The sequence below is a fragment of the Hylobates moloch genome, unplaced genomic scaffold (assembly GCF_009828535.3).
Source record: "Hylobates moloch isolate HMO894 unplaced genomic scaffold, HMol_V3 SCAFFOLD_3, whole genome shotgun sequence".
Taxonomy (NCBI): domain Eukaryota; kingdom Metazoa; phylum Chordata; class Mammalia; order Primates; family Hylobatidae; genus Hylobates; species Hylobates moloch.
In genome coordinates, this window is record NW_026652278.1 from 41,388,926 (window position 1) to 41,414,238 (window position 25,313).

At 42.9% G+C, this 25,313-nt stretch overlaps 2 protein-coding genes across 10 annotated transcripts in view; one reads left to right on the forward strand and one right to left on the reverse strand.

Moving 5' to 3' along the window:
* Positions 1-5,295, reverse strand: part of MARCHF5 (membrane associated ring-CH-type finger 5) — a 59,505-nt gene extending 54,210 nt beyond the window's left edge. The window contains exon 1 of the mRNA XM_032136819.2: positions 5,174-5,295. Coding sequence (XP_031992710.1) covers positions 5,174-5,208 — 35 coding nt within the window. The 5' untranslated portion in view covers positions 5,209-5,295. The remainder of the gene's footprint in view (positions 1-5,173) is intronic.
* A 277-nt stretch (positions 5,296-5,572) lies between these two features.
* The window catches only part of CPEB3 (cytoplasmic polyadenylation element binding protein 3), a 241,514-nt gene continuing 221,773 nt past the window's right edge, over positions 5,573-25,313 (forward strand). For all 9 annotated transcript variants that reach the window (XM_032136767.2, XM_058436214.1, XM_058436213.1 and 6 more), the window contains exon 1: positions 5,573-5,777. The gene's annotated coding sequence lies outside the window, so the exon portion shown is untranslated. The remainder of the gene's footprint in view (positions 5,778-25,313) is intronic.

A 25,313-nucleotide genomic window follows, 5' to 3' on the forward strand; every position in this document is an offset into this window, starting at 1 on the left:
GGTGAAAGAGAAAGTAATATATAACAACTTCTTATTAAAGAATTGAAGCAATGAAAGAAGAGCTAACTAAGGTTCAGAAGGCCTGATATAAAGGGTTTGGGCTTATGAATGGTTATCATTTCAGGGAAATGATATTTGTGACACTGAAACATTCATGACACTAGAAAAAATCACCCCCTTTTCCACCATTCTTGTTTCCCCACAACAACTTAAAAGGTTCAAATAATAAATTTATATAAGACATTTATAGTTTATAAAAACAAAAGGCAATCCAAAGAATATATATCCATATGGCCGGGAGTGGTGGCTCACCCTTGTAATCCCAGCACTTTGGGAGGCTGAGGTAGGTGGATCACCTGAGGTCAGGAGCTCGAGACCAGCCTAACCAACATACTAATACAAAATTAGCCGGGCGTGGTGGCACATGCCTGTAATCCCAGCTACTCGGGAGGCTAAGGCAGGACAATCACTCGAACTCGAGAGGCAGAGGTTGCGGTGAACCGAGATCACGCCATTGCACTCCAGCAGCCTGGGCAACAAGAGCGATATTCCGTGGAAAAAAAAAAATTCCATACATATATATGGAATTTATATATATATGTGTGTGTGTGTGTATATATATTCTTTCCATCTACAAATATTGCAGTAATCAAAGTTACCAATATAAACAAATAATAGCTAAACTAAAGTGAGTTATTCGCAAAGGACAAGGGAATTCAACTTCAGCTATTAAGAAGTTGCCACAGGCCGGGCACGGTGGCTCAGGCCTGTAATCCCAGCACCTTGGGAGGCCAATTCGGACAGATCACGAGGTGAGGAGATTGAGACCGTCCTGGCTAACACGGTGAAACCCCGTCTCTACTAAAAATACAAAAAATTAGCTGGGCTTGGTGGGGGGTGCCTGTAGTCCCAGCTACTCGGGAGGCTGAGGCAGGAGAATGGCGTGAACCCAGGAGGCAGAGTTTGCAGCGAGCCAAGATTGCGCCACTGCACTCCAGCCTGGGCGACTGAGCGAGACTCTGTCTCAAAAAAAAAAAATTAAAAAAAAAAAAAAAAAGTTGTCACTAGTTGGCCCAGCGTGGTGGCTCACGCCTTTAATCTCAGCACTTTGGGAGGCGGAGGCAGGTGGATTGCTTGAGGTCAGGAGTTTGAGACTAGCCTAGCCAACATGACAAAACCCCATCTCTACTAAAAATACAAAAATTAGCCTGGTGTGGTGGTGCATGCCTGTAGTCCCAGCTACTTGGGAGGCTGAGGCAGAAGAATTGCTTGAACCTGGGAGGCAGAGGTTGCAGTGAGCTGAGATCGCGCCACTGCATTCCAGCCTAGGTGACAGAGTGAGTGAGACTACACCTCAAAAAAAAAAAAAAAAAAAAAAGTTGCCTCTAGTTTAAAAACCCTGAAAGATTAAATGGTATAAATTGAACATACCATTCATGTTACAATTAAAATAGTCTTCACTTTGACAGTTTAGACAATACAAACACCACTGGAATTGAAGCTCCATAAGGGCATTTTTGTTATGTTCAATTCACCACTATATACCAAGGGCCTAGAATGGTACTGGGCGTATGAAGACACTCAGTATTTGTTAAATAAATTCAATAAATGTAAATGTTTAATAATTGATTCATTGTAAAATAACACAGTTTTTTTTTTTTTTTTTTTTTTTTTTTTTAAGACAGGGTCTTGCTCTGTTTCCTGGGCTGGAGTACCCAGGGGCACAAACACAGCTCACTGCAGCCACGACCCCCAAGGAATCCTTCCACCTTAGCTTCCTGAATATTTTGGACCACAGGCATGCGCCACCAGACCTAGCTTAATTTTTAAAATTTTTGTAAAGACTGAGCCTTGCCATGTTGCCCACACTGGTCTCTAACTCCTGGGCTCAAGCAATCCTCTCATCTCGGCCTCCCAAAGTGCTGGGATTATAGGCATGAGCCACTGTGCCTGGCCTAAATAAAATACATAACTTAACCTAAAAGTAACAGAACAATATGTAACACACATTTCCTTAGTCTTCAAGAAGATAAAACCTGCATTAAAGAAATAAACAAATGAACAGTTATCTGAGCTAAATTCTGTCCCTCAAAAATTGCCACCAAAAACCAGGTTGGGGAGAAGCCAAAATCATGAAAAGAATTCTGGGTCCTAATAGGCTGACATATTTTAGTCTCTTGGCCCTGTTGGTATTCCTCAAGTGAACCATGTTGAGTATCTTTGTGTTCAACTTGCAGTAGGGCCAGCCCAGATGAAGAAAACTGTAAACATAAAGTAGATGGGGGAAAAATGGCCAAACTGGTTTACATTAGTCTTAAGTGCCTTCTATTGGGCTAACATAGAGTGTTTTGTTGTTTTATTGAGATGTATGTTTCATTTGCTGTAGCCCTGTGAAGTAGGATTCTCATTTTATAAATGATGATATACATAGTGTCAGAATCTAAGTTCAAAGTCACATAGCTAGTAAGTGGCAAAATTCGAATTTCATACTTTCTATCTCTGAGCCCAAGCTTTACTCACTATACCCTACTATCTCTTATCATGAAAGATATCACTGCCTTAGGACTTAGGGCAGTAGGTTTCGGCCATATCTAACACATTTAAAAAGCTTTAAAATATAGATGCCCAGGCTCTATCCTACAGAAATTTTTGATCTTATTGGTCTTAGATAGGGTCCAGCATCCATGCATATTTTGAAATGCTCCCCAGGTAATTCTAACATGGAAGTAGGTTGCCAACTACTAATCTAGACAATAACAGTCTTTGAAAGTCATGTTAAAAATCTACTTTAAGGTATGTCAAAAGAGTACAAAGATGAGAGTAGTACAAAGATGAGAGTAAGCCAGTGTCATAGTCACCTACTTCAGTAAATGGCAGCCAGAATCTTCACATTTCTGTTAATAAGTTTTAAATGCCTCACTAGTTTTTTTTGAGAGGAATTTCGCTCTGTCACTCAGGCTGGAGTACAATGGTGCGATCTCAGCTCACTGCAACCTCCGTCTCCCGGGTTCAAGCAATTCTCATGCCTCAGCCTCCCAAGAGTTGGAACTACAGGCCCACGCCACTACGCCTGCCTAATTTTTGTATTTTTTTTTTTTTTTTTTTTTTTTTTTAGTAGAGACAGGGTTTCACCATGTTGGCTAACCTGGTCTCAAACGCCTGACCTCTAGTGATCTGCCTGCCTTGGCCCCCCATAGTGCTAGGATTACAGGGGTGAGCCACCGTGCCCAGGCTCACTCTTTGGCTTCTTACTTTTATGGAAATCTCCAAAGAGCATATGAAAAGTCAGGTCAGCTTTTGGACATAAGAACTTCTCTAGGCCGGGCACGATGGCTCATGCCTGACAACCCAGCACTTTGGGAGGCTAGGCGGGAGGATCACTTGAGCCCAGGAGTTTGAGACCAGCACGGGCAACATGGCAAAACTCTAGCTCTATAAAAATACAAAAAATTAGCTGGGCATGGTGGTATGTGTTGTGGTCCCTGCTACTAGGGAGGCTGAGGTAGGAGGATCACCTGAGCCCGGGAGGTGGGGGTTGCAGTGAGTTGAGATCATGCCAATGCCACGGCCACTGCCACTGCATTCCAGTCTGGGCAACAGAGACCCTGTCTCAAAAAAAGAAGAAAAAAAGTCACTGTGTAAAAATGAAAAGCAGGAGGCCCTCAAAGGAAAAAAATTAATTACAAAATACCCCACATCAGAACAGGGTCTCAACAGAATAAAACTGGCAGTGGCAGGTGGTCTCCTCAGGGTATATTTTAATTTGCCACAATTTGCCAATTTACAATGAAAGGAAAACCTGGTAAATTATCAGACCCCTAGACAACTGGGGAAACTGACAAATAAGTTTGTGAATTAGTTCATACAACACATACTTACTGATTACCTACTGAGTACCAGGCTCTGTTCTGGGATTCAAGATAAACAATAATAAGTTTCTGTCTTCCAAGAGCTTATAAACCACACACATATATATATATAAAGCAGTCAATACAATTGTCAGAATGATGACCTGAAACAAGGGCTGGATGAATCACCAGTTATCTCAACTGAAAAAAATCAGTGACATAATTTCTATTAACTGAGATGGCTCAAAATTCTAAGCTCCAAAAAAATGTCTATCACTCTGGAAGGATGTGTACCCTTGGGTCATTTGTGTTCTGGGTGTGGCAGGCCCAAAAGCATTTAACTGGGTATAAACTCAATTAAGGGAGGTCCTTCATTTAACACCTTACAGTTGGAATTTTACTGAGTACAAAGAGTTGGTACCACCTGCTGAAATGGGTGGCAAGTGACGTCTACTGATAATTGTAAGCAACCACAAACATCATGAATTAGCTTGTACAACTTGCTATGCCAGGAAGTAAGACTTGGCTGGGGGAAAATGTGGATCTAGAGTCTCCAAAAACTCATGGTAGGACCCACGGACTAGAATTTCAACAGCAGAGGGCGGTGCACCCGACTTCACAAAGAGTTTTACCGACTGGGGCCCCCCAAGAATGGGCAACTGGACTCCTGTACGAGCTGAAACGTCTTCAATGAACTTAACGATCGTCAAGTACACTAAGTGTTCAGCGTTGGACTCATTTGGCTGTTTTCCATAACCTCTACTCTGGTCTGACCGTTAAATCTCCCTTGCGGATACTCTGACCTTACAGTTCGGAGGTGGGGACGGGATGGCGCGGGGGGGTGCAGGCTCAGGGAAAGGGGGAGAATGAAATCAGCCTATCAGGCTTTCCAAAAGAATGCTTATCATTGGTTCTCAGAGACTTAAAATTATAAGGGGGTCATTCCCCTGAAAGATAATCCGGTTCTTGCCAGTGACATCGCTGACAAACACTTCACAAGTTGGGGAGGGGGAAAGGGGGAGGGGAAGAGGGTAAGGAAAACTAATTTTGTGGATTAACATGAGTCCCTCTCAGGTCAAAACGGGGTTCCAAGGAAACCAGACGCCACTCCTTAGCTAAGTTTCACCCAAAGTCTACGACCCAGGCCGCTCGCTCTGTCCTCCCCCCAAGTCTAGACTCCAAACTTTTTGCCCCTCTCACGGCCCCCCGGCCGTGGAACTCCTCCCGGCACGCCGGGTTCTGCTCACCAAGAGCCTCGAGGGCAGGCGCGGGCAGGGCCAGAGCGAGGGTCGGCGGCTCCCGGTGCCCCCCACAGCTGCCCGTACCTGTCTAGCATCTGCTGTAGGGCTTGGTCCGGCATCTTCCGCGGAGCCGGCGCACTCGGCCTTCCCCAGTGGACCTGCTCAAGGCCAGGCCCAGGGACAATAGCACTGAGAGGCGGCGGAGTAGGCCGCAGTCCGGCGGTAGCCGCGAACCCGTCACCCAGCTTCCCGGGGCAGCTCCGCTAGCCTGGCGGCGGCGGTGCGGGGCCTGCGGGAGTCCGGCGGAGGCGGCGGAGAGCGAGGAGGAGGAGCCTGAGGCGGGGAGGCGGCGATCGCGGCCCAGGTTCCTGTCGGTCGGCCCGAGGTTCCGGTCCATGGGCCGCGGGCGCCGAGTTGCTGCCAGCGGAGGAGCTACCTTTGTGAGGTAAGAGTCGCCGCCTCCATGCGCGCTGGGGTTACGACGTAGGGCGGCCCAGAGCAGCCTGGGAGATGTAGTCCTCGGACCGTCCCCGCTAGAGGCTGCACAGCCCGCCCGGACCAACGCCTCCGCGCCCGCCGCCGTCCGGCCGGCGCCCTCCCGTTTCCTTCCTCCAGGGAGAAAAAATGTCTTTCGGGCCACTTTCCAGGAAGCAGCAGGATGCCCCGCTCCACTGTCAGTAGCAACAAGGTCAGCCTCCCTGCTTGTTTCTTTTTGCCTCCGCTCTTGCCCTCAGGTGGGACCGAGCCAGGTGAGGGGAGGGGGCTGAAGGGCTATTTCTTATCAGGGTCTCCGGCCCCGGCCGTGGCGTCTGGGCGGTCAGTGGCGGCGGTGGGGGTGGCAGAAACTCCTTCCGAAGCCCCTGGTGCTGGAGCCAGCCTCTCCTGCGGCAGAGCCCATTTTGGGGGAATTACACCACCCCCTCAAGGGGTCGGCTGCTTTGGTGCGTGAGGTTCTTCTTGAGGGGGCGGGCAAGTCGGGACTGCCTGGACCATACAGCTTCCACCCGAGTCTCTCAGTGTGTGTTTGGGGCTGGGGAGTGGGGGGAAGGAAAGATGATTCTCTCCCTCTCCAGGAACCTTCTCAAATGTGCCTGGGCTTTCCAGGGCTCGCCAACAGTCTCCAAATGGAACACGTTGGTGAATAAACAGCTCTTGCTTACTCAGCTGTGGGTTGTCAGGGATGTTTGTTTCTCTCTCTGCTGCTGGTCACTGTTAACCGTTTCTAGTCGCGTTGACACCTTCAAGCAGGTGGATTGGGAGTGGCGGGGGTGGGGGGAATCAAAAAGGAGAAATCATCAGTCACTCCTTGGGTCAGCTTCTGACGTTCGAGGGATAGCTTTGGCGGGAGGAGAGAGCTGTCGGCTCAAACGAATGCGTTTTTTGGATGACCTGTGGCATTTTCTCTAGGGCCGTGATCGGTAGGACGCTGGTAGTTTTCTCTTGATTATGTCTAATATCTGCTGCAAGGTGTTTGATTTTTTAAAAAATGAAAATGTGTTTTTAAAGCTCTTTTTATATGTAGAATTTTACAATCAACTTTTCATTATCTGTTCAAAATTTGCGAAGTGTATTTGAACTAGAGTGTTCATTGCTGGGAAAAAAACAACAAACCCAAAAAATGTGACCAGAAGCTTACTTGGCCTCCAATTTTTGAAATATGCTTTTGAGAAACAGCACCCCCCCCACCATACACATATGCACACACTCCTCCTAGGAAAAGAAAATGAGTATTTAGTTTAATCGGGGTGTCCAATATTTTATATATATTTGTATTATATATAATATATATGTATTATGTATTATATATGTATTACATAATACATATATATATATATATTTTTTTTTTTTTTTTTGGGAGAGACGCAGTTTCGCCATGTTGCCCAGGCTGGTCTTGCAACTCCTGGGCTCAAGTGGTCCACCTGCATCGGTCTCCCAAAGTGTTGGGATTACAGGTGTGAGTCACCGCATGTGGCCAGTGTCTAATATTTAATTAACTCATTTATTTAATTAATTAATTTATTTTGAGAGATGGAGTCTTGCTCTGTTGCCCAGGCTGGAGTGCAGTGGTGCTGTCTTGACTCACTGCAAGCTCTACCTCCTGAGTTCAAGCAATCCTCCTAGGCTCAGCTTCCCAAGTAGCTGGGACTACAGGTGTGTGCCACCACACCCAGCTAATTTTTGTATTTTTTAGTAGAGATGGGGTTTCACTATATGTTGACCAGGCTGGTCTCGAACTCCTGACCTCAGGCGATCAGCCTGTCTCGGTCTCCCCAAGTGCTGGGATTATAGGTGCGAGCCACCATGCCCGGTCTATTTTATTTTTTTGAGATGGAGTCTCGCTGTGTTGCCCAGGCTGGAGTGCAGTGGCACTATCTTGGCTCACTGCAGTCTCCTCCTCCGGGTTCAGGTGATTCTCGTGCCTCAGCCTCCGGAGTAGCTGGGATTACAGGCTCCCACCACCATGCCTGGCTAACTTTTGTATTTTTGGCAGAGGCAGGGTCTCACCATGTTGACCAGGCTGATCTTGAACTCCTGATCTCAGGTGATCTGCCTGCCTCAGCCTCCCATAGGGCTGGGATCATAGATGTGAGCCACCGTGCACAGCCCGGTGTCTTAACATTTTAAATTATTATTTTTTGCTCCTTGTGCTGTGTCAGTCTAACCTTATTGTGTGCTTATTTCTTAAGCAGTTGTCAGCCATAGGAGTTGGATATATACTTCCTGCTTAAAAACAGAATTTTATCCCAGCATGTGGATTAAGTACACTTACACAAACTCCAAGATTCTAGATCTTAACCAATGTTAGAATTTCTATTTCAACTGAAATTGGAAAATGTGATACCTTTTGTTGATAGCAAAGACATGTGCACCTTGACCTTATTATACCAACAAATGGATTTTATGTTTGCATTTTTATGAAAAGTCAGCTCTCTGGCTGTGTCAAAAACCTTTTAAAGTAGAAAAAATCCTGTTACTGGTCTAAAGAGTGATTAGCATGTGACCCAGTAATTCCACTTCTAGATATTTTCAAGAGAAATGAAAACATATGTCTACACAAAATCTTGTTTGTTTGTGAATGTTTATAGCAGCATTATTCTGGGTTTTTTTTTTTTTTGAGACAGGGTCTCACTTTGTCATCCAGGCTGGAGTGCAGTGGCGCCAGCTCACTGCATCCTCAGCCTCAGGGGCTCAAGCACTCCCCCTGCCTCAGCCTCCCATGTAGCTAGGACTACAGGGGCGTGCCACCATGTCTGGCTTAAAAAAATTTTTTTTGTGGAGATAGTGTTTTGCCATGTTGCCCAGGCTGGTCTTGAACTCATGAGCACAAATGATCCTCCCACCTCAGCCTCCCAAAATGCTAGGATTACAGGCATGAGCCACAGCACCTGGCCTACAGCATTATTCTTGATGGCCAAAAAGTGGAAACCCAAATATCCACCAGTTGATGAATGGATAAACCACATGTGGTATATCATACAATAGAATATTATTAGGCGACAACAAGGAATAAAGTTATGATACATGCTATAACATGAAAGAACCTTGAAAACATTATACCAAGTGAGAGGAGCCAGTCACAAAGACTACATATTGTATGATTCTATTTGCATGAAATGTCAAGAATAGGCAACTCCATAGAGACGGAAAGTAGATTAGTGATTGCATAGGGCTGAAGGAGTTGGGGAGAAATAGGGAGTGACTGCTAATGAGTATGAGGTTCCTTATTAGAGGGATAAAAATGTTCTAGAATTAGTGGTTCTGGTTATATAATTTTGTGAATTATATCACAAATAAGATAAAATTAGATTATGGTAATAGTGGCAAAACTGTAAATATACTCAAAAAACCCATTGTACACTTAAAATAGGTGAATTTTAATGTTACGTAAATTATGTCTCAATAAAGCTTTTAAAAGAGTAATTAGCTCCACAGAAAATGTTCATAAGGGTATCTAAAAAGAAGCATATAAACAGATAACTGATAATTCTTTATTACCAACTTTGTTTCTTATTAGTATGGGCAAAAATAGTGATTGATAAAACTCAGAAAATAAATTAATCCTAACATTTGAAATGGGTGACACATATTGTCTGGATTTCAATATTGTTTGTCAACTTTGTTTTTTGTGGCTCTTACATTTTCCAATAAGACTCAGAATAATTGGAATTACAATATATTCTCTGATTTTGAAGGAAAAAAAGTCTCGATTATTTAGACCTTAATCTGACCAAAACCACATTGAAATGCACTCCTGCATTTATATATAGGGTTGAAAATCTATGATAGTGGCGCATACCTGTAGTCCCAGCTACTCAGGAGGCTGAGGTAGGAGAATCGCTTGAACCCGGGAGGCAGAGGTTGCAATGAGCCGAGATCGTGCCACTGCACTCCAGCCTGGCAACAGAGTAAGACTCTGTCTCAAAAAAAAAAAAAAAAAGGTCTGTGATAAATGATATTCAGCCAAGACAGTAACCAGCATGACTATAGACAAAAACATCTTTTTCCTCAGAGATATATTTTGAAATAGAAATTAACCTACAGAAAATATTTAAAGATTCTCCCAAGTTCAGAGGACAAGAACAAAGCTTGACAATGTAGAGTTCTAAAGAGTTGGGATTATAGGCGCATGCCACTATTTTAATAATTCTGTAATGGATTTAGAGATAACTGAGTATGAGCTGCTCTAAATATGTCAGAAAATTTAAAATAATATACCACTCTAATGTTCTTCCATCATACTTGTTTTGAACTGTCTACCAAAAAGGGGCCTGGAGTATTCCTTACAGAAATGGTATAATATTTTTAGGTGCCTTCTAAGGAGAACTGTCAATTGCCAAATTTGGTGATAAACTGTAGGCTGAGTCCTCATTCCAAGCTACAGAAAGTTTTTTTTTTTCATTAATTCCTTCAGCAGGTGTTTCCAGAAAATATATGCATAGGTACGCTAGTAGCAAATTATAACTATACCTACGTTTTCTTTTTTTTTTTTTTTTTTGATAAGAGTCTTGCTCTGCTGCCCAGGCTGGAGTGCAGTGGTGCCATCTCAGCTCACTGCAACCTCCCACTCCCAGGTTCAAGAGATTCTCATGCCTCAGCCACCTGAGTAGATGGGATCACAGGTGTGCATCACCACGCCCAGCTAATTTTTGTATTTTTAGTAGAGGTGAGTTTTCTCTATATTGGCCAGGCTGGTCTTGAACTCCTGACCTCAATTGATCCACTTGCCTTGGCCTCCCAAAGTGCTGGGATTGCAGGCATGAGCCACTGTGCCTGGCCTATAGCTACTCTTGAGAGGCATACAATCTACATACCTAAATATGTTTGTATTTAGAAAAATAAAAGCAGGCTGGGCGTGGTAGCTCATGCCTGTAATCCCAGCACTTTGGGAGGCCAAGGCGGGCAGATCACAAGGTCAGGAGATCGAAACCATCCTGGCTAACACGGTGAAACCCTGTCTGTACTAAAAATACAAAAAATTAGCTGGGCATGGTGGCAGGCGCTTGTAGTCCCAGCTGCTCAGGAGGCCGAGGCTGGAGAATGGTGTGAATCCGTGAGGTGGAGCTTGCAGTGAGCTGAGATTGCACCACTGCACTCCAGCCTGGGGACAGAGCTGGAGGACAGAGACTCCCTCTCAAAAGAAAAGCAAATAAAACAGGGTATAATAATGAAATATTGTATAATGATAACATGGCATGATAGCATTTGAGGAAGTGTCAAATAAACAGCATAGAAGTTTAGAGTGATGTAGAAGTTCCACTGGAAACTGTTGTGGACTGGTGTGTTAAAGAGAGCTTTGTAAAACCAATTTACGCTCTACTTTGTAGCAAGAGGAGTAATTATGTAGGTGACGAGGTAAAGAAGGATCTTGGGTCTCGGTAAGAATGAAAGGATGTAAAGAAAGAAGTTATCCTTTATAACTTGAACTATAGATCTGTTATGTAAGTGGAAAATATGAAGGGCTGGTGCTGTGGTTTGAATGTGTCCCCCAATGTTCATATGTTAGAAACTTAAATTCTGGCTGAGCACAGTGGCTTATGCCTGTAATCCCAGCACTTTGGGATGCCGAGACGGGCAGATCACTTGAGGTCAGGAGTTTGAGACCAGCCCATCTCTACTAAAAATACAAAAATTAGCCAGGCATGGTGGTGTGTGCCTATAATCCTAGCTACTCGGGAGGCTGAGGCAGGAGAATCACTTGAACCCAGGAGGTGGAGGTTGCAGTGAGCTGAGATCGTGCTGCTACACTCCAGCCTGGGCAACCAAGTGAGACTGTGTTTCAAAAAAATAAAAATAAAAAAGAAAGAAAGAAAGAAAGAAACTCTAATGCAGCAGTCTTGAGAGATGGGATTTTTAAGAGGTGATGAGGTTGTGAGGGCTCTGCCCTCATGAATGGATTAATATAGTTATCAAGGGAATGAGTTCATTATCTTGAGAGCAGGTTTGTTATAAAAGTGAGTTTGGTCTTCTCTTGCTGTCTGTCTCGCACTTTCACCATGTGATTCCTTCTGCCGTATTATGGTGCAGCAGGAAGGCTCTTACCAGTTTCTGCCCCTTGATCTTGGACTTCCCAGCCTCCAGAACTGTGAACCAAGTAAATTTCTTTCTTTATAAATTACCTATTCTCAGGTATTCTGTTATAGAAGCATAAAATGGACGAAGACAACTGGTTAAATCGGGAGAATAGTTAAAAAACCTTGAATCTATGAATTCATTTAAAAAATATTGATTGTATGTGACAGGCACTAAGCTAGGGACTGAAGATACAATGATGAGCAAAAACAAGCACAGTTTTTACCTTGTTTGTGGGGTTTATAGTTTATTATGAGAAGGATTATCACATAAATAAATGTATCAAATTGCAAATGTGGTACATAGTGTTGCGAGAGATTATAACTAGGATTTGACTTAGACCAGGAGGTCATGGAAAGTTTCTCTGAGGTAGTGTGTGTTATACCGAGGCCCCAAGAAAAGCAGGCATTAACTAGTTAAAGGGAAGAGGGAAGAACATTCCAGGCCAAAGAACAGCATGTGCAAATGCCTTGTGAAGGAAATGATGAATAGAAGAAACTGAAACAAAAAGGAGATCTTGAGGCAAGAGAAAACCAAAAATATCAGTGAGTGAAAGGCTATGAAGCAAAGAGCTCTGTAGGCCAGTTTAAGGAATTTTGCCCTACCCTAGGAGAGGAGGAAGCTGCTTGTGGGAGGGTTTAGGCATAAGAAATAGACCCCATTCTGGCCAGGCGCAGTGGCTCATGCATGTAATCCCAGCACTTTGGGAGGCTGAGGCAGGCAGATCACAAGGTCAAGAGATGGAGACCATCCTGGCCAAAATGGTGAAACTCCATCTCTACTAAAAATACAAAAATTAGCTGGGTGTGGTGGTGTGCGCCTGTAGTCCCAGCTAGTCAAGAGGCTAAGGCAGGAGAATTGCTTGAACCCGGGAGGCGGAGGTTGCAGTGAGCCGAGATTGCACCACTGCACTCCAGCCTGGTGACAGAGTGAGACTGTGTCTCAGAAAAAAAAAAAAAAGAGAGACCCCATTCTGGGCTGGGCATGGTGGCTCACACCTGTAATCCCAGCACTTGGGAGGCTGAGGCAGGTGGATCACCTGAGGTCAGGAGTTCACGACCACCCTGGACAACATGGTGAAACCCCGTCTCTACTAAAAATACAAAAAAATAGCCAGGTGTGTGGCGAGCACCTGTAATCCCAGCTACTCGGAAGGCCGAGGCAGGAGAATTGCTTGAACTGGGGAGGTGGAGGTTGCAGTGAGCCGAGATCGTGCCACTGCACTCCAGCCTGGGCCACAGAGTGAGACCTTGTCTCAAAAAAAAAAAAAAAAAAAAAGAGGAAAAAGAAAAAAGAAATAGACCCCATTCTGTAGGAACTGGGAAGTTAACTTGTAGTGGTTCCTAAACCTGCTATGAGTCAGAGAACTGCCCTGGAAATTTTGATCTATGTGCCCTGCAGTGGTGCCTAATTAGCTGTCTTTTAAACAAGTTCTCTAAGTGATTATTAATGTTACAGAATCTCTGCAAAGATAACATAGGTTTGGGTCTTAACATTGATACTCAGAAGCTTGGCGATTTGATTTGGGCAGGTTACAGAATCTCTTTTAGTCAGATTCCTCATCTCCAGCAGAAGGGGGGAGAATTATAGAACCTCCTTTTTTGAATTCCTGGGAGGAATAAATGTGAAAATTCACTTAAATTGTTCATTACAAGGCCAGACATGTGGTTAAGAGCTCTTAATAATTATTACTGAAATTTCTTCAGTAAAGGTGAGAGTGATTTAGGGGATTTTTTTTTTTTTTTTTTTTTTTTGAGAGAGTCTCACTGTCACCCAGGCTGGAGTGCAGTGGTGAAATCATGGCTCACTGTGGCCTTGCCTACCGGGCTCAGGTGATCCTCCCACCTCAGCCTCCTGAGTAGCTAGGACTACAGGCACACGCCACCATGCCCAGATAATATTTGTATTTTTTGTAGAGACAGGGTTTCGCCATGTTGCCCAAACTGTCCTCAAATTCCTCAGCTGAAGTGATCCACCTGCCTTGGCCTCCCAAAGTTCTGGGATTACAGGCATGAACCACTGTGCCTGGCTGATTTAGGGGATTAATCTTGGAGTGGTATGTATGGTGGGTTGGAAACAGAAATAAGTTAGGCCTCGGCTAGGTCTGAGTAACTTGACCATGGTCTGTAAGCATTTTCAGAAGTTTGCTTTAACGTGGCTATTAGTGGCCGGGCGTGGTGGCTCACGCTTGTAATCCCAGCACTTTGGGAGGCCGAGGCGGGCGGATCACAAGGTCAGGAGATCGAGACCACGGTGAAACCCCGTCTCTACTAAAAATACAAAAAATTAGCTGGGCGTGGTGGCGGGCGCCTGTAGTCCCAGCTACTCAGAGAGGCTGAGGGAGGAAAATGGTGTGAACCCGGGAGGCGGAGCTTGCAGTGAGCGGAGATCGCGCCACTGCACTCCAGCCTGGGTGACAGAGCAAAACTCTGTCTCAAAAAAAAAAAAAAAAAAAAAAAAAAATGACAGAGCAAAACTCTGTCTAAAAAAAAAAAAAAAAAAAAAAAAAACATGGCTATTAGTTTTTGATGATCCTTATATAGGTTAAGTAGTTGAAGTACATAATGTCCCTGTTGCTCTCTAAAGGACATTAAGAGGAGACTTCGGTCCCCAGAATATGTTTTACTGGTTTAACATCTACGGTATTACGTTTTTTTCTTTCTTTCTTTTTTTCTTTTTTTTTTTGAGATGGAGTCTTGCTCTGTCACCCAGGCTGGAGTACAATGGGGCAATCTTGGCTCACTACAATGTCCGTCTCCCTGTTCAAGCAATTCTCCTACCTCAGCCTCCTGAGTTTGGGATTACAGGCACGCGCCACCACACCTGGCTAATTTTTGTATTTTTAGTAGAGACGGGGTTTCACCATGTTGGTCAGGCTGGTCTCAAACTCCTGACTTCAGGTGATCCACCCACCTCAGCCTCCCAAAGTGCTGGGATTACAGGTGTGAGCCACTGCGCCTGGCCTACAGTGTTACTTTGATTTGACTTTATTTTCTTAATTCTAGAAAGAGGCTTCACTTGCTACTTAAATAGGACTGTCTGAAACCTATCTTCATTTGCTACCCAGAGAATAGAATTTTATCTGCATATATTCACTGTAATGGGGTAGATATTTATAAAATTTTATAAATCAATATCATCTGTCAATTTTGCTTTCTCCTTATAAATATGGTGGGAGACCCATTACTTTTCATTATCCTTGCTTACATTCCTCTCTTTGGCTTATGTATCCCTGGGCCATGCAATGGTGGAGGGCAGAGAAACTTTCTGTAGCTTGTTCCTGGAGTATCAATTTTATAAGAAAATGTATATATAAAGAATCATTTTCCTTTTTAAACAAGCATGGATTTCATAGAGCAGCAGTTCTCAAAGTATGGCTTTGCAGACCCCAGGGTTCTCTGAGACCCTTTCCACGGAAATGTGAAGTCAAGACTATTTCATAATAGTAGTAAAACATTATTTGCATTTTTCACTGTGTTAGCATTTACACTGATGGCACCGGCAACAGTAGATAAAACTCTGCACCTTAGCACCATTCAAGGCATTGGCACCAATAGTAGTAATGATCATAGTTTTCATTACCATGTGCATGCAAAAAGAAAACAAAACAAAACTAGTTTCACTTAATGTCCATGATTAAACAGTAGAAGATACTCATTTTATTAACCTTGACTTTTAGATACACATATTTTTAATAATCTATATGATAAAGTGGGAAGTATGCATACTTCTGTATCCAAAGTATGATAGTAGATACAATTAAGATGCAAACTGAACTGGTTGCTTTTTTGTGGCACACTATTTTTACCTGAAAGAGAGACCGACAATCAAAATTCAAAATATTTGTGCTGTGAAGGATACCATCGTAGTGAAACAACAACTCACCAAATGGGAGAAAATGTTTAGAAATCCTTTATCTGAAAAGAGACTTATATTTAGAATATATAAAAATTTATTACAACTCAACAATTTTAAAAAGGCCAGCATGGTGGCTCACGCCTGTAGTCCCTGCACTTTGGGAGGCAAGATGGGAGAATCAGTTGAGGCAAGGAGTTCAAAACCAGTCTGGGCAACACAGAGAGACTGTGTCTCTACCAACCTCTCCTGCCCCCCCACCCAAAAACCAAACCAAAAAAAAGCCCAATTTACAAACAGACAAAGGACCTAAAAAGGCATTTCTTCCCCAAAAAATTATTTGAAGAAATGTCTTTTAAGGTCCTTTGTCCGTTTTTAAATTGGAGAAAAAGAAATTGGAAAAGACATTTCTCCAAAGGTAAGCAAATAGTAAGCATATGAAAAGATGCTCACCATCGCCGGGCACAGTGGTTCATGCCTGTAATCCCAGCACTTTGGGAGGCTGAGGCAGGTGGATCACCTGAGGTCAGGCGTTCGAGACCAGTCTGACCAACATGGTGAAACCCTGTCTCTACTAATAATGCAAAAATTAGCTGGGCGTGGTGGCACACACCTGTAATCCCAGGTACTCAGGAGCTGAGGCAGAAGAATTGCTTGAACCTAGGAGGCAGGGGTTACAGTGAGCTGAGATCCTGCCACCATACTCCAGCCTGGGCGACGAGAGCGAAACTCCATCTCTAAAAAAAAAAAAAAAAAAGAAAGAGAAAGAATAGATGCTCACCGTCTATTAGCCTGTATGTATATAGATCAGGGATTTATTTATTCATATTTGGTGTTTTTTTTTGTTTTGTTTTGTTTTTCACTCTTGGCCCACTGAAACCACCGCGTCCTCTGCCTCCCAAGTGGCTGGGACTACAGGCATGTACCACCATGCTTGGCTAATTTATACATTTTTTTGTAGAGACGGGGGTTTTGCCACATTGCCCAGGCTGGTCTTGAACTCCTGGGCTCAAGTGTTCTACCTGCCTCAGCCTCCCAAAGTATTGGGATTATAGGCATGAGTCACTATGCCCGGACAGGAATTTTTAAAACCTGAAATCCTTGGACCCCGTAGGGATCTAGTTTTTTTCTTTCTTTCTCTCTCTCTCTCTTTTTTTTTTTTTTTTTTTTTTGAGATGGAGTTTTGCTCTTGTTGCTCAGGCTGTAGTGCAATGGCACAATCTTGGTTCACTGCAACCTCTGCCTCCTGGGTTCAAGCGATTCTCCTGCCTTACCCTCCTGAGTAGCTGGATTATAGGTGTGCGCCATCACACCCAGCTAATTTGTTTTGTATTTTTAATAGAGACCAGGTTTCATCATGTTGGCCAGGCTTGTCTTGAACTCTTGACATCAGGTGATCCACCCGCCTTGGCCTCCCAAAGTGCAGGGATTACAGGTGTGAGCCACGGCACCATGCCTCTCTGTCTCTCTTTCTCTCTTTCTTTCTTTTTTGAGACCAGGTCTCACTGTCACTCAGGTTGGAGTGCAGTGGCACGATCTTAGCTCATTGCAGTCTCTGTCTCCCAGGTTCAAGTGACTTTCATGCCTCAACCTCCCCAGTTAGCTGGGATTACAGGCACGTGCCACCACGCCCAGCTAATTTTTGTATTTTTAGTAGAGACACGGTTTCGCCATGTTGTCCAGGCTGGTCTCAAACTCCTGGGTTCAAGCGATCAAGCGATCCACCCATCTTGGCCTCCATAGTTTTTATTTTTATTGATACCTTTGCCTGTTTTTTTGCTTTTTATTTTTTTCCCTCCTGGCGAGGTTCTTTACCCCAAATTGATTAATGGCTGTTGCTCCTATAACTTGACTTTAAAAGTTTGCTATTATCCCAAACCTCTGTTGATCTCAAGCCTTTACAGAAATTAGTAGTGGCCCCTGCTCACAATAGCAGATCTTCTTTGGAAGGAATAAAGATGACAATGAATGTGAGGTATGAAGTGCTATAAATAGACATACGCTGGAGTACTGTGAAGGAAAAATGAAAGTGGATTATCAAAGGGGGACGATAGAGCTTTGGAAAAACATAGACTGCAGCCATTGTGAGTTACCCAGAACTCAAACAAATAGGAATATAATTTACTGAAAAATAAGAAAAATCAAGCAACATTTTGGGAATGTGTCAGAAAGCAAGTATTAAACATTTTGGGCCCTGAAGCAAAAGCCAGGGTGTTCACTGATCTGTTATTTCCAATTGCAGCTTGCTTGTAAGAGGAAGAGAAAAAGACCACTCAAGAATAGAAGGGAACTTCCTCAGCTTGATAAAGTGCATCTACAAAAAAATCCATAGCCAGTATCATGCCTGATGGTGAAAGACTGAATGCTTTCCCCCTATGATGAGGAACAAGGCAAGAATATGTCCTCTTACAGCCTCTATTCAACATTGTACTGGAGGTTCTAGCCAGGTCAATTAGTCAAGAAAAAGAAATAAAAGGCATCCATATTGGAAAGGAAGAAGTAAAACTATCTCTATTTGTATATGAAATGATCTTCTATTTAGAAAATTCCAAGAATCAAAAAAAAAAAAATAAAAACACTTGTTAGAACCAATAAATGAGGCCGGGCACGGTGGCTCACGCCTGTAATCCCAGCACTTCGGGAGGCTGAGGCCGGTGGATCACAAGATCAGGAGATCGAGACCATCCTGGCCAACATGGTGAAATCCCGTCTCTACTAAAAATATAAAAATTAGCTGGGCGTGGTGGTGGGTGCCTGTAATCCCAGCTGCTTAGGAGGCTGAGCCAGGAGAATGGCTTGAACCTGGGAGGCAGAGGTTACAGTGAGCCAAGATCATGCCACTACACTCCAGCCTGGTAACAGAGGAAGACTCTGTCTCAAAAAAAAAAAAAGAACCAATAAATGAGTTCAGCAAAGTTGTAGGATATAAGCTCAGTGTGCAAAAAGGTATTGTGTTTATGTAAATTAGCAATGAACAATTCAGATATGAAAGGAAAACAATTTGATTTATAAAGGCATCGCAAAGGATAAAATGTTTAGGAATAAATTTAACGAAAGAAGTATATAACATCTGAAAACTAAAAGACATTATTGTAAGAAATTAAAGATATAATTAGAAAGAATCTCATATTCATTAGAAGATTTAATGTTTTTAAGATGGCAGTACTCCTCAAACTGATCTACAGATTCAGTGCAATCCCTATCAAAATTCCATCTGACTTCTTTATAGAAAATGACAATCTAATCCTAAAATTTGTATGGAAATTCAGGTGGCCCAGAGTAGCCAAAATAATTTTTTTTTTTTTTTTTTTTTGAGACGGAGTCTTGCTCTGTTGCCCAGGCTGGAGTGCAGTGGCGCGATCTCGGCTCACTGCAAGCTCCGCCTCCCGGGTTCACGCCATTCTCCTGCCTCAGCCTCTCCGAGTAGCTGGGACTACAGGCGCCCACCACCACGCCCGGCTAATTTTTTGTATTTTTAGTAGAGACGGGGTTTCACTGACTCTGATCGCCCCCCTCGGCCTCCAAATGTGGGGTTACAGGTTGACCACCCCCCACCTTTTTTTTTTTTTTTGTTGAGATGGAGTCTCGCTCTGTCACCCAGGCTGGAGAGCAGTGGCGTGATCTTGGCTCACTGCAAGCTTCGCCTCCCGGGCTCACGCCATTCTCCTGCCTCAGCCTCTGGAGTAGCTGGAACTACAGGCGCCCGCCACCACGCCCGGAGAATTTTTTGTATTTTTAGTAGATACGGGGTTTCACCGTGTTAGCCAGGATGGTCTCGATCTTCTGACCTCGTGATCCACGCGCCTCGGCCTCCCAAAGTGCTGGGATTACAGGCATGAGCCACCGCGCCCGGCCGGCCTTTTTGTTTTTTAAGACAGTCTTGCTCTGTCCCCTAGGCTGGAGTACAGTGGCGCGATCTCAACTCACTGCAACCTCCACCTCCCGCGTTCAAGCGATTCTCCTGCCTCAGCCTGCCGAGTAGCTGGGACTACAGGCACCTGCCACCATGCCCAGCTGATTTTTGTATTTTTAGTAGAGGTGGGGTTTCACCATGTTGGCCACGCTGGTCTCGAACTCCTGACCTCAAATGATCCACCTACCTTGACCTCCCAACGTACTGGGATTACGGGCATGAGCCACTGCGCCCAGCCACCAAAAGGATCTTAGAAGAACAAAATTTGAGGACTCACACGTCCTGATTTTAAAACTTACTATTAAGCTACAATAATCAAGACAGTGTGGTGGTGGCATAAGAATAGAATTTAGATCAGTGGAACAGGATGAAGAGTCCCGAAATAATCCCTTACTTTTATAGTCAATAGATTTTGACAAGGATGCCAAAACAATCTAATGGAGGAAGGAATAGTATTTCTCTTAAATAAAGCTGGCACAGCTGGATATCCACTTGTGAAGGAATAATGTTGCATCCCTACCCACATCAGAAACAAAAATTAATTCAAAGTGGATGAAAGACCAAAATGTAAGATCTCACACTATATAACTCTTAGAAGTAAACATAGGCATAAATCTACATGACCAGGGATTAGACTGTGTTTTCTTAGATTAATAACAAAAGCATAAGCAACAAAAGAAAGAATAGATAAATTGGACTTAGTCAAAACTTTTTTTGCTGGAAAGGATAATATTAAGAAAGTGAAAAGACATAGAATGGGAACAAATGTTTGGAAATCATATCTGAAAGGGAATATATAAAAAATCTCTTCAACTCAATAATATAATTAAAGGATCTGAATAGATATATCTCCAAAGAAGGTATAATAAATGGCCAATAAGCATGTGAAAAGATGCTCACCATCATTAATCAGAGAAATGTAAATCAAAACCAAAATGAGATACCACTTCACTCTCACCAGGATGACTAGCCATCATAGGATGGCTAATAACAAGAACTGGCAAGAATGTGAAGAAATTGGAACCCTCATGTACTATTAGTGGGAGGTTAAAATGGTGCAGCTGCTTTGGAAAACAGTCTGGCATTTTCTCAAAATGTTAAACATAGAGTTACCTTATAGCCCAGCAATTCTATTCACAGGTATATACCCGAGAAATGAAAACATATGCCTACACAAACACTTGTACATGAATGTTTTTACTTTTTCTTGTTATTTTACAAGAAAACCAAAGAAGTCACATGAATGTTAATAGCAGCAGTATGGGCCAGGCGTGGTGGCTCATCAGGCGTGGTGGCTGTAATCCCAGCACTTTGGGAGGCCAAGGCAGGTGGATCACCTGAGGTCAGGAGTTCAAGACCAGCCTGGCCAACATGGCGAAACCTCATCTCTACTAAAAATATAAAAATTAGCCAGGCATGGTGGCAGGTGCCTGTAATCCCAGCTACTCAGGAGGCTAAGGCAGGAGAATAGCTTGAAACTGGGAGGCGGAGGTTACAGTGAGCCGAGATCGTGCCATTGCACTCCAACCTGGGCAACAAGAGCGAAACTCCATCTCAAAAAAAAAAAAAAAAAAAAAAAAGAAAAACAGCATTATTCATAATAGCCAAAAGTGGAAACAACCCAATTGTCCATCAACTGATGAATGGATAAAATATAGAATGTCCATACAATGGAATATTTGATAATGAAAAAGAATGAAGTGCTGGGCGTGGTGGCTCAAGCCTGTAATCCCAGCACTTTGGGAGGCCAAGGCGGGTGGATCATGAGGTCAGGAGATTGAGACCATCCTGGCTAACACAGTGAAACCCCATCTCTACTAAAAATACAAAAAATTAGCTGGCATGGTGGTGGGTGCCTGTAGTCCCAGCTACTCGGGAGGCTGAGGCAGGAGAATGGCGTGAACCCGGGAGGTGGAGCTTGCAGTGAGCCAAGATCGCGCCACTGCACCCCAGCCTGGGTGACAGAGCAAGACTTCATCTCAAAAAAAAAAAAAGAATGAAGTACTGATACATGCTATAACATGGATGAACCTTGAAAACATTTTGCTATGTGACAGGAGCCGGTCACAAAATATCACATATTCTATAATTCCTAGGCAAATCTACAAAGAAAGTAGATTAATGATTGCTTAGGGCTGGAGAAGTTGGAGATTTGGAGTTGACAACTAAGTTGTGTTGGGGTTTCTTTTTGGGTTGATGAAAATGGTCTAAAATTGATTGTAGTGATTGTTGCACAACTCTGAATATACTAAAAGCCACTGAATTGTACACTTTGAGTGAATTATAGCTCCATAAAGTTGTTATTTAATAATAACACCAGATGCAACCTTAAAATCTATTAGTAGACTTACTACTCAATAATTTATGACATACCCATATAACATGAGCTAGTAAACAAATGAGGTATTTCTATATAGGCCAGTAATGAAAAGTTGCCCAGAATGTAGTATCCATCATTTAGGATTTTTTGTTTCACAGAAATCAACTCTAGTTAATTGAGTCCTGACTTGGGGTTTTTTGGTAATGTCTGGAGACATTTCGATTGTTATACTGAGGGATGTTACAGGCGTCTGATGGGTAGAGACCAACGATACTGCTAAATGTGCTGTAGTGCACAGGAGAGCCACTCACAACAAAGAATTATGTAGCCTAAAATATCAGTAGTTCTGAGGTTGAGAAACCCAGAGCTAACTTAAGCAAAAAGGAAATTCATTGGAAGGACATGGGTGAGCTCACAGGATTGAAGGTAAGGCATGAGAATCAAGCTGGGAACAGTCAAGAGTGGCTGTCCCAGAGAATCGTGGTAGCAGGAACATTCCATGCTCTCATGGGTTCAGCCCTGTTTTTATTCTGCTCACAGTTCAGAATCTGAGGAGGGAACACCTGATCAATCTTGAACATCCCATCAATCTTCCTTGCCATTTAGTTAAATGAGGACAGTATACCTTAAATAAAGGCAACTCCTTAGAAGGAACTACATTTATTTTATTTTATGATTATTTTTTGAATAGAGTCTCCCTCTGTTGCCCAGGCTGGAGAGCAGTGACGCAGCCTCGGCTCACTCGGGTCAAGCAATTCTCCTGCCTCAGCCTCCTGAGTAGCTGGGATTATAGGCGTGCACCACCACACCCAGCTAATTTTTGTATTTTTAGTAGAGATGGGGTTTCACCATGTTGGCCGGGCTGGTCTTGAACTCCTGACCTCAAATGATCCACCCGCCTCGGCCTCCCGAAGTCCTGGAATTACAGACATGAGCCATCGTGCCTGGCCCCAGAACGACATTTGTTATCAGGTACTTGTTGAACATATACTTATATTCCAGGTACTATTTAGGTGATGAGGATAGCATAGAGCAAAATACAAAAATACCCTTGTAGAGCTTGTATTCATATGATGCTAAATTGGGGCAAATCTTTAAGTAATAACTTAAAGTGGGCAAGATAGTAACCAAGGTGAAGTATAAATAAATAAAATATCAAGAGCAGCCACGTGTGAGGCAGTTTTTGAGATGCCATAACTGGGAGGAGATTGACATTTGAGAAAAGATGACAGCTGCACTCGGGGAGCACTTGTTTGGCATCTACTTACTGAACATCTACAATGGACATGTGCTGGGCCTTTCACATGCATTACCTCAGATCGTGACAACAACCCTTTCAGGTTGGTGGGTATGTCTCTCATTTCATAGATGAGAAAATTGAACATTGGAAAAATGAAATCATAGCAAGTAAGTGGCATGGCTGACATTTGAATCAGCTGATGTCAGAAAGTGTAAGAGTATGTGAATAGTTAACAGTAGTAAAAGTGATTTATTACAGGAGCAATCACAGGACTACCAATGATTACTTTCTGAAGAATTTTACAGATAGGTACCCTAGGAGCTCAGGGAAGGGGAAAGAAGTTGCCGCATGTTAGAGTGGTCTGGGAAGATGTCCTAGTAGAAGACTGGTTTGACCTGGATCTTGAAGGAGAAGTATATGTAAAAGAGCAAGGAAAAGTGTCAGCCTTTCCTGAATGCCTACTTGGGACCGGAAACATCTCACCTAGGCATCATAGCTCCATTTAACAGGTGAAGAAACAGAGGCCTTTCCTTACCCTCACCCTCTGCCGGGAATAGGCAATTAATAGGTATTAATTTTTGTCAATCTGATAGGTGTGAAGTGAAATTTTATTGTTATAGTCAAATGTTTACCTCCATTTTATGACGTCTGGGTTTTAAATCTTGGGTAGGATGAATGAATTGATAGAAGAGAAAGTGTACATAATAAACTGATAGACCAAGACACACCTTTTTTAGAGAATGGGTATTCAGCATAAGTAGTCCTCTACTTAAGGAGTTTTAGGCCTTTGTGAGGGTATTATATCTAATTTTGGACCTTATGATAGCTAAAATCTTAGTAAGTCTGAAGACAATCGACTATTCAATGAATCATTTATTCAGCATCATTTATTGAGCTTCAACTATATACCAGATATTGTAGGAGATACTGGGGATACAAAAATGTTAACAATAATAAACTTAGTAGTTATACAGTTGTTATACAGTTTAACAGAAGAGACAAGTATGTAGTAGTCACATATTTACAATATATGGATCTAGACAAAGGGTGTAGATGGGAAAAAATAAAAGAATAAAATATAATATATGAAAATCTGAGCCAATTTACACACTCCCAGAATCCTAGGAGTTCTCCTGGAGTCATCCTTCTCTCTTACCACATACCCCTACCCATCAGTCAGTCACCAGGTCTGGTTCGTTTATCTCCTAAATATCTCTCAAATCCACCTATTGCTTTCATTTCCCTTTCCTTTACCCTCGTTCAGTTGACCAGCATCTCTTACCTTGAAGTACTTACCAGTGTCATATTTGGCCTCCCCACATTCACCTTCACCTCTTTCCGACTGATGTGGCAACTGGCCTCTCCAGTCCACTCTGCTCCATTGACTACCCAATAGAATGACCTTTTAAGTAATGAACTCCTGATCATGTTACTCACCTGATTAAAATCTTTCTGTGATCTGTTTAAATCCTGGTGAGCTGGTAGAACGCATAAATTTAACAATTTTGGAGAAAAGGAAAGTAATCCATAAATTGATCTTTGCTAGAATCTAAGCTTCATGAAGGCAAGGGTGAGACTATACCTATTTTGTCCTCTACTGTATCCCCAGTGCCTAGTGCAGAGCCTGGCCCATGGAGGGTGTTCACTAAATATTTGGTGAAATAAATAAAAGACACTTATAAGGATAGAATGAACTCTGTGATGTTGGATTAGAATTGAAGATATCAATAGACACTCTTGAGTTTATAGATAGATACCCACATAGAGATGTGTGCCTATATATGGTTTCTAACTCTATCTAATGAGAGGGCATTAGGCAGTGACACCCTAGAACCAATGAATATGCCTAGTGTTATGTCCAATAAAGGGAAACAGATCTTTGGAGAAATTTGCTGATTACAGACTGTGGCAGGAAAGGTACCTGAGCCTGGAACATCTGCAGTGCCAGAAAAGGAAGTGCTAAAAAAATGATGAGATAGAATAGAATAATGAACAAAAAATGATGGGAGTCTGTCTAAAGTTAGTGAGTTATCTCAGTTCACAATCAGTTACAGATCAATCTTGTTGTTCTACTCTTTCTCCCCCTCTCATTATCACACTTGACTAGTCTTTAAAAAAATGATAGGGCCATGCTTAACCCAGGAGCAACTGGAAGGGACACCAATGACCAGGTCAGAGATTTTGAACAACAAAATAATAATAGTAATGAATCATAACCGATAGAATAAATATGAATCCATTATGGACCCATAGAAATAAATATGAATTATTTATATCTACTGATAAAAATAAATGAATAAGTTAGGGGAGGAGGAAAAACCCTTCC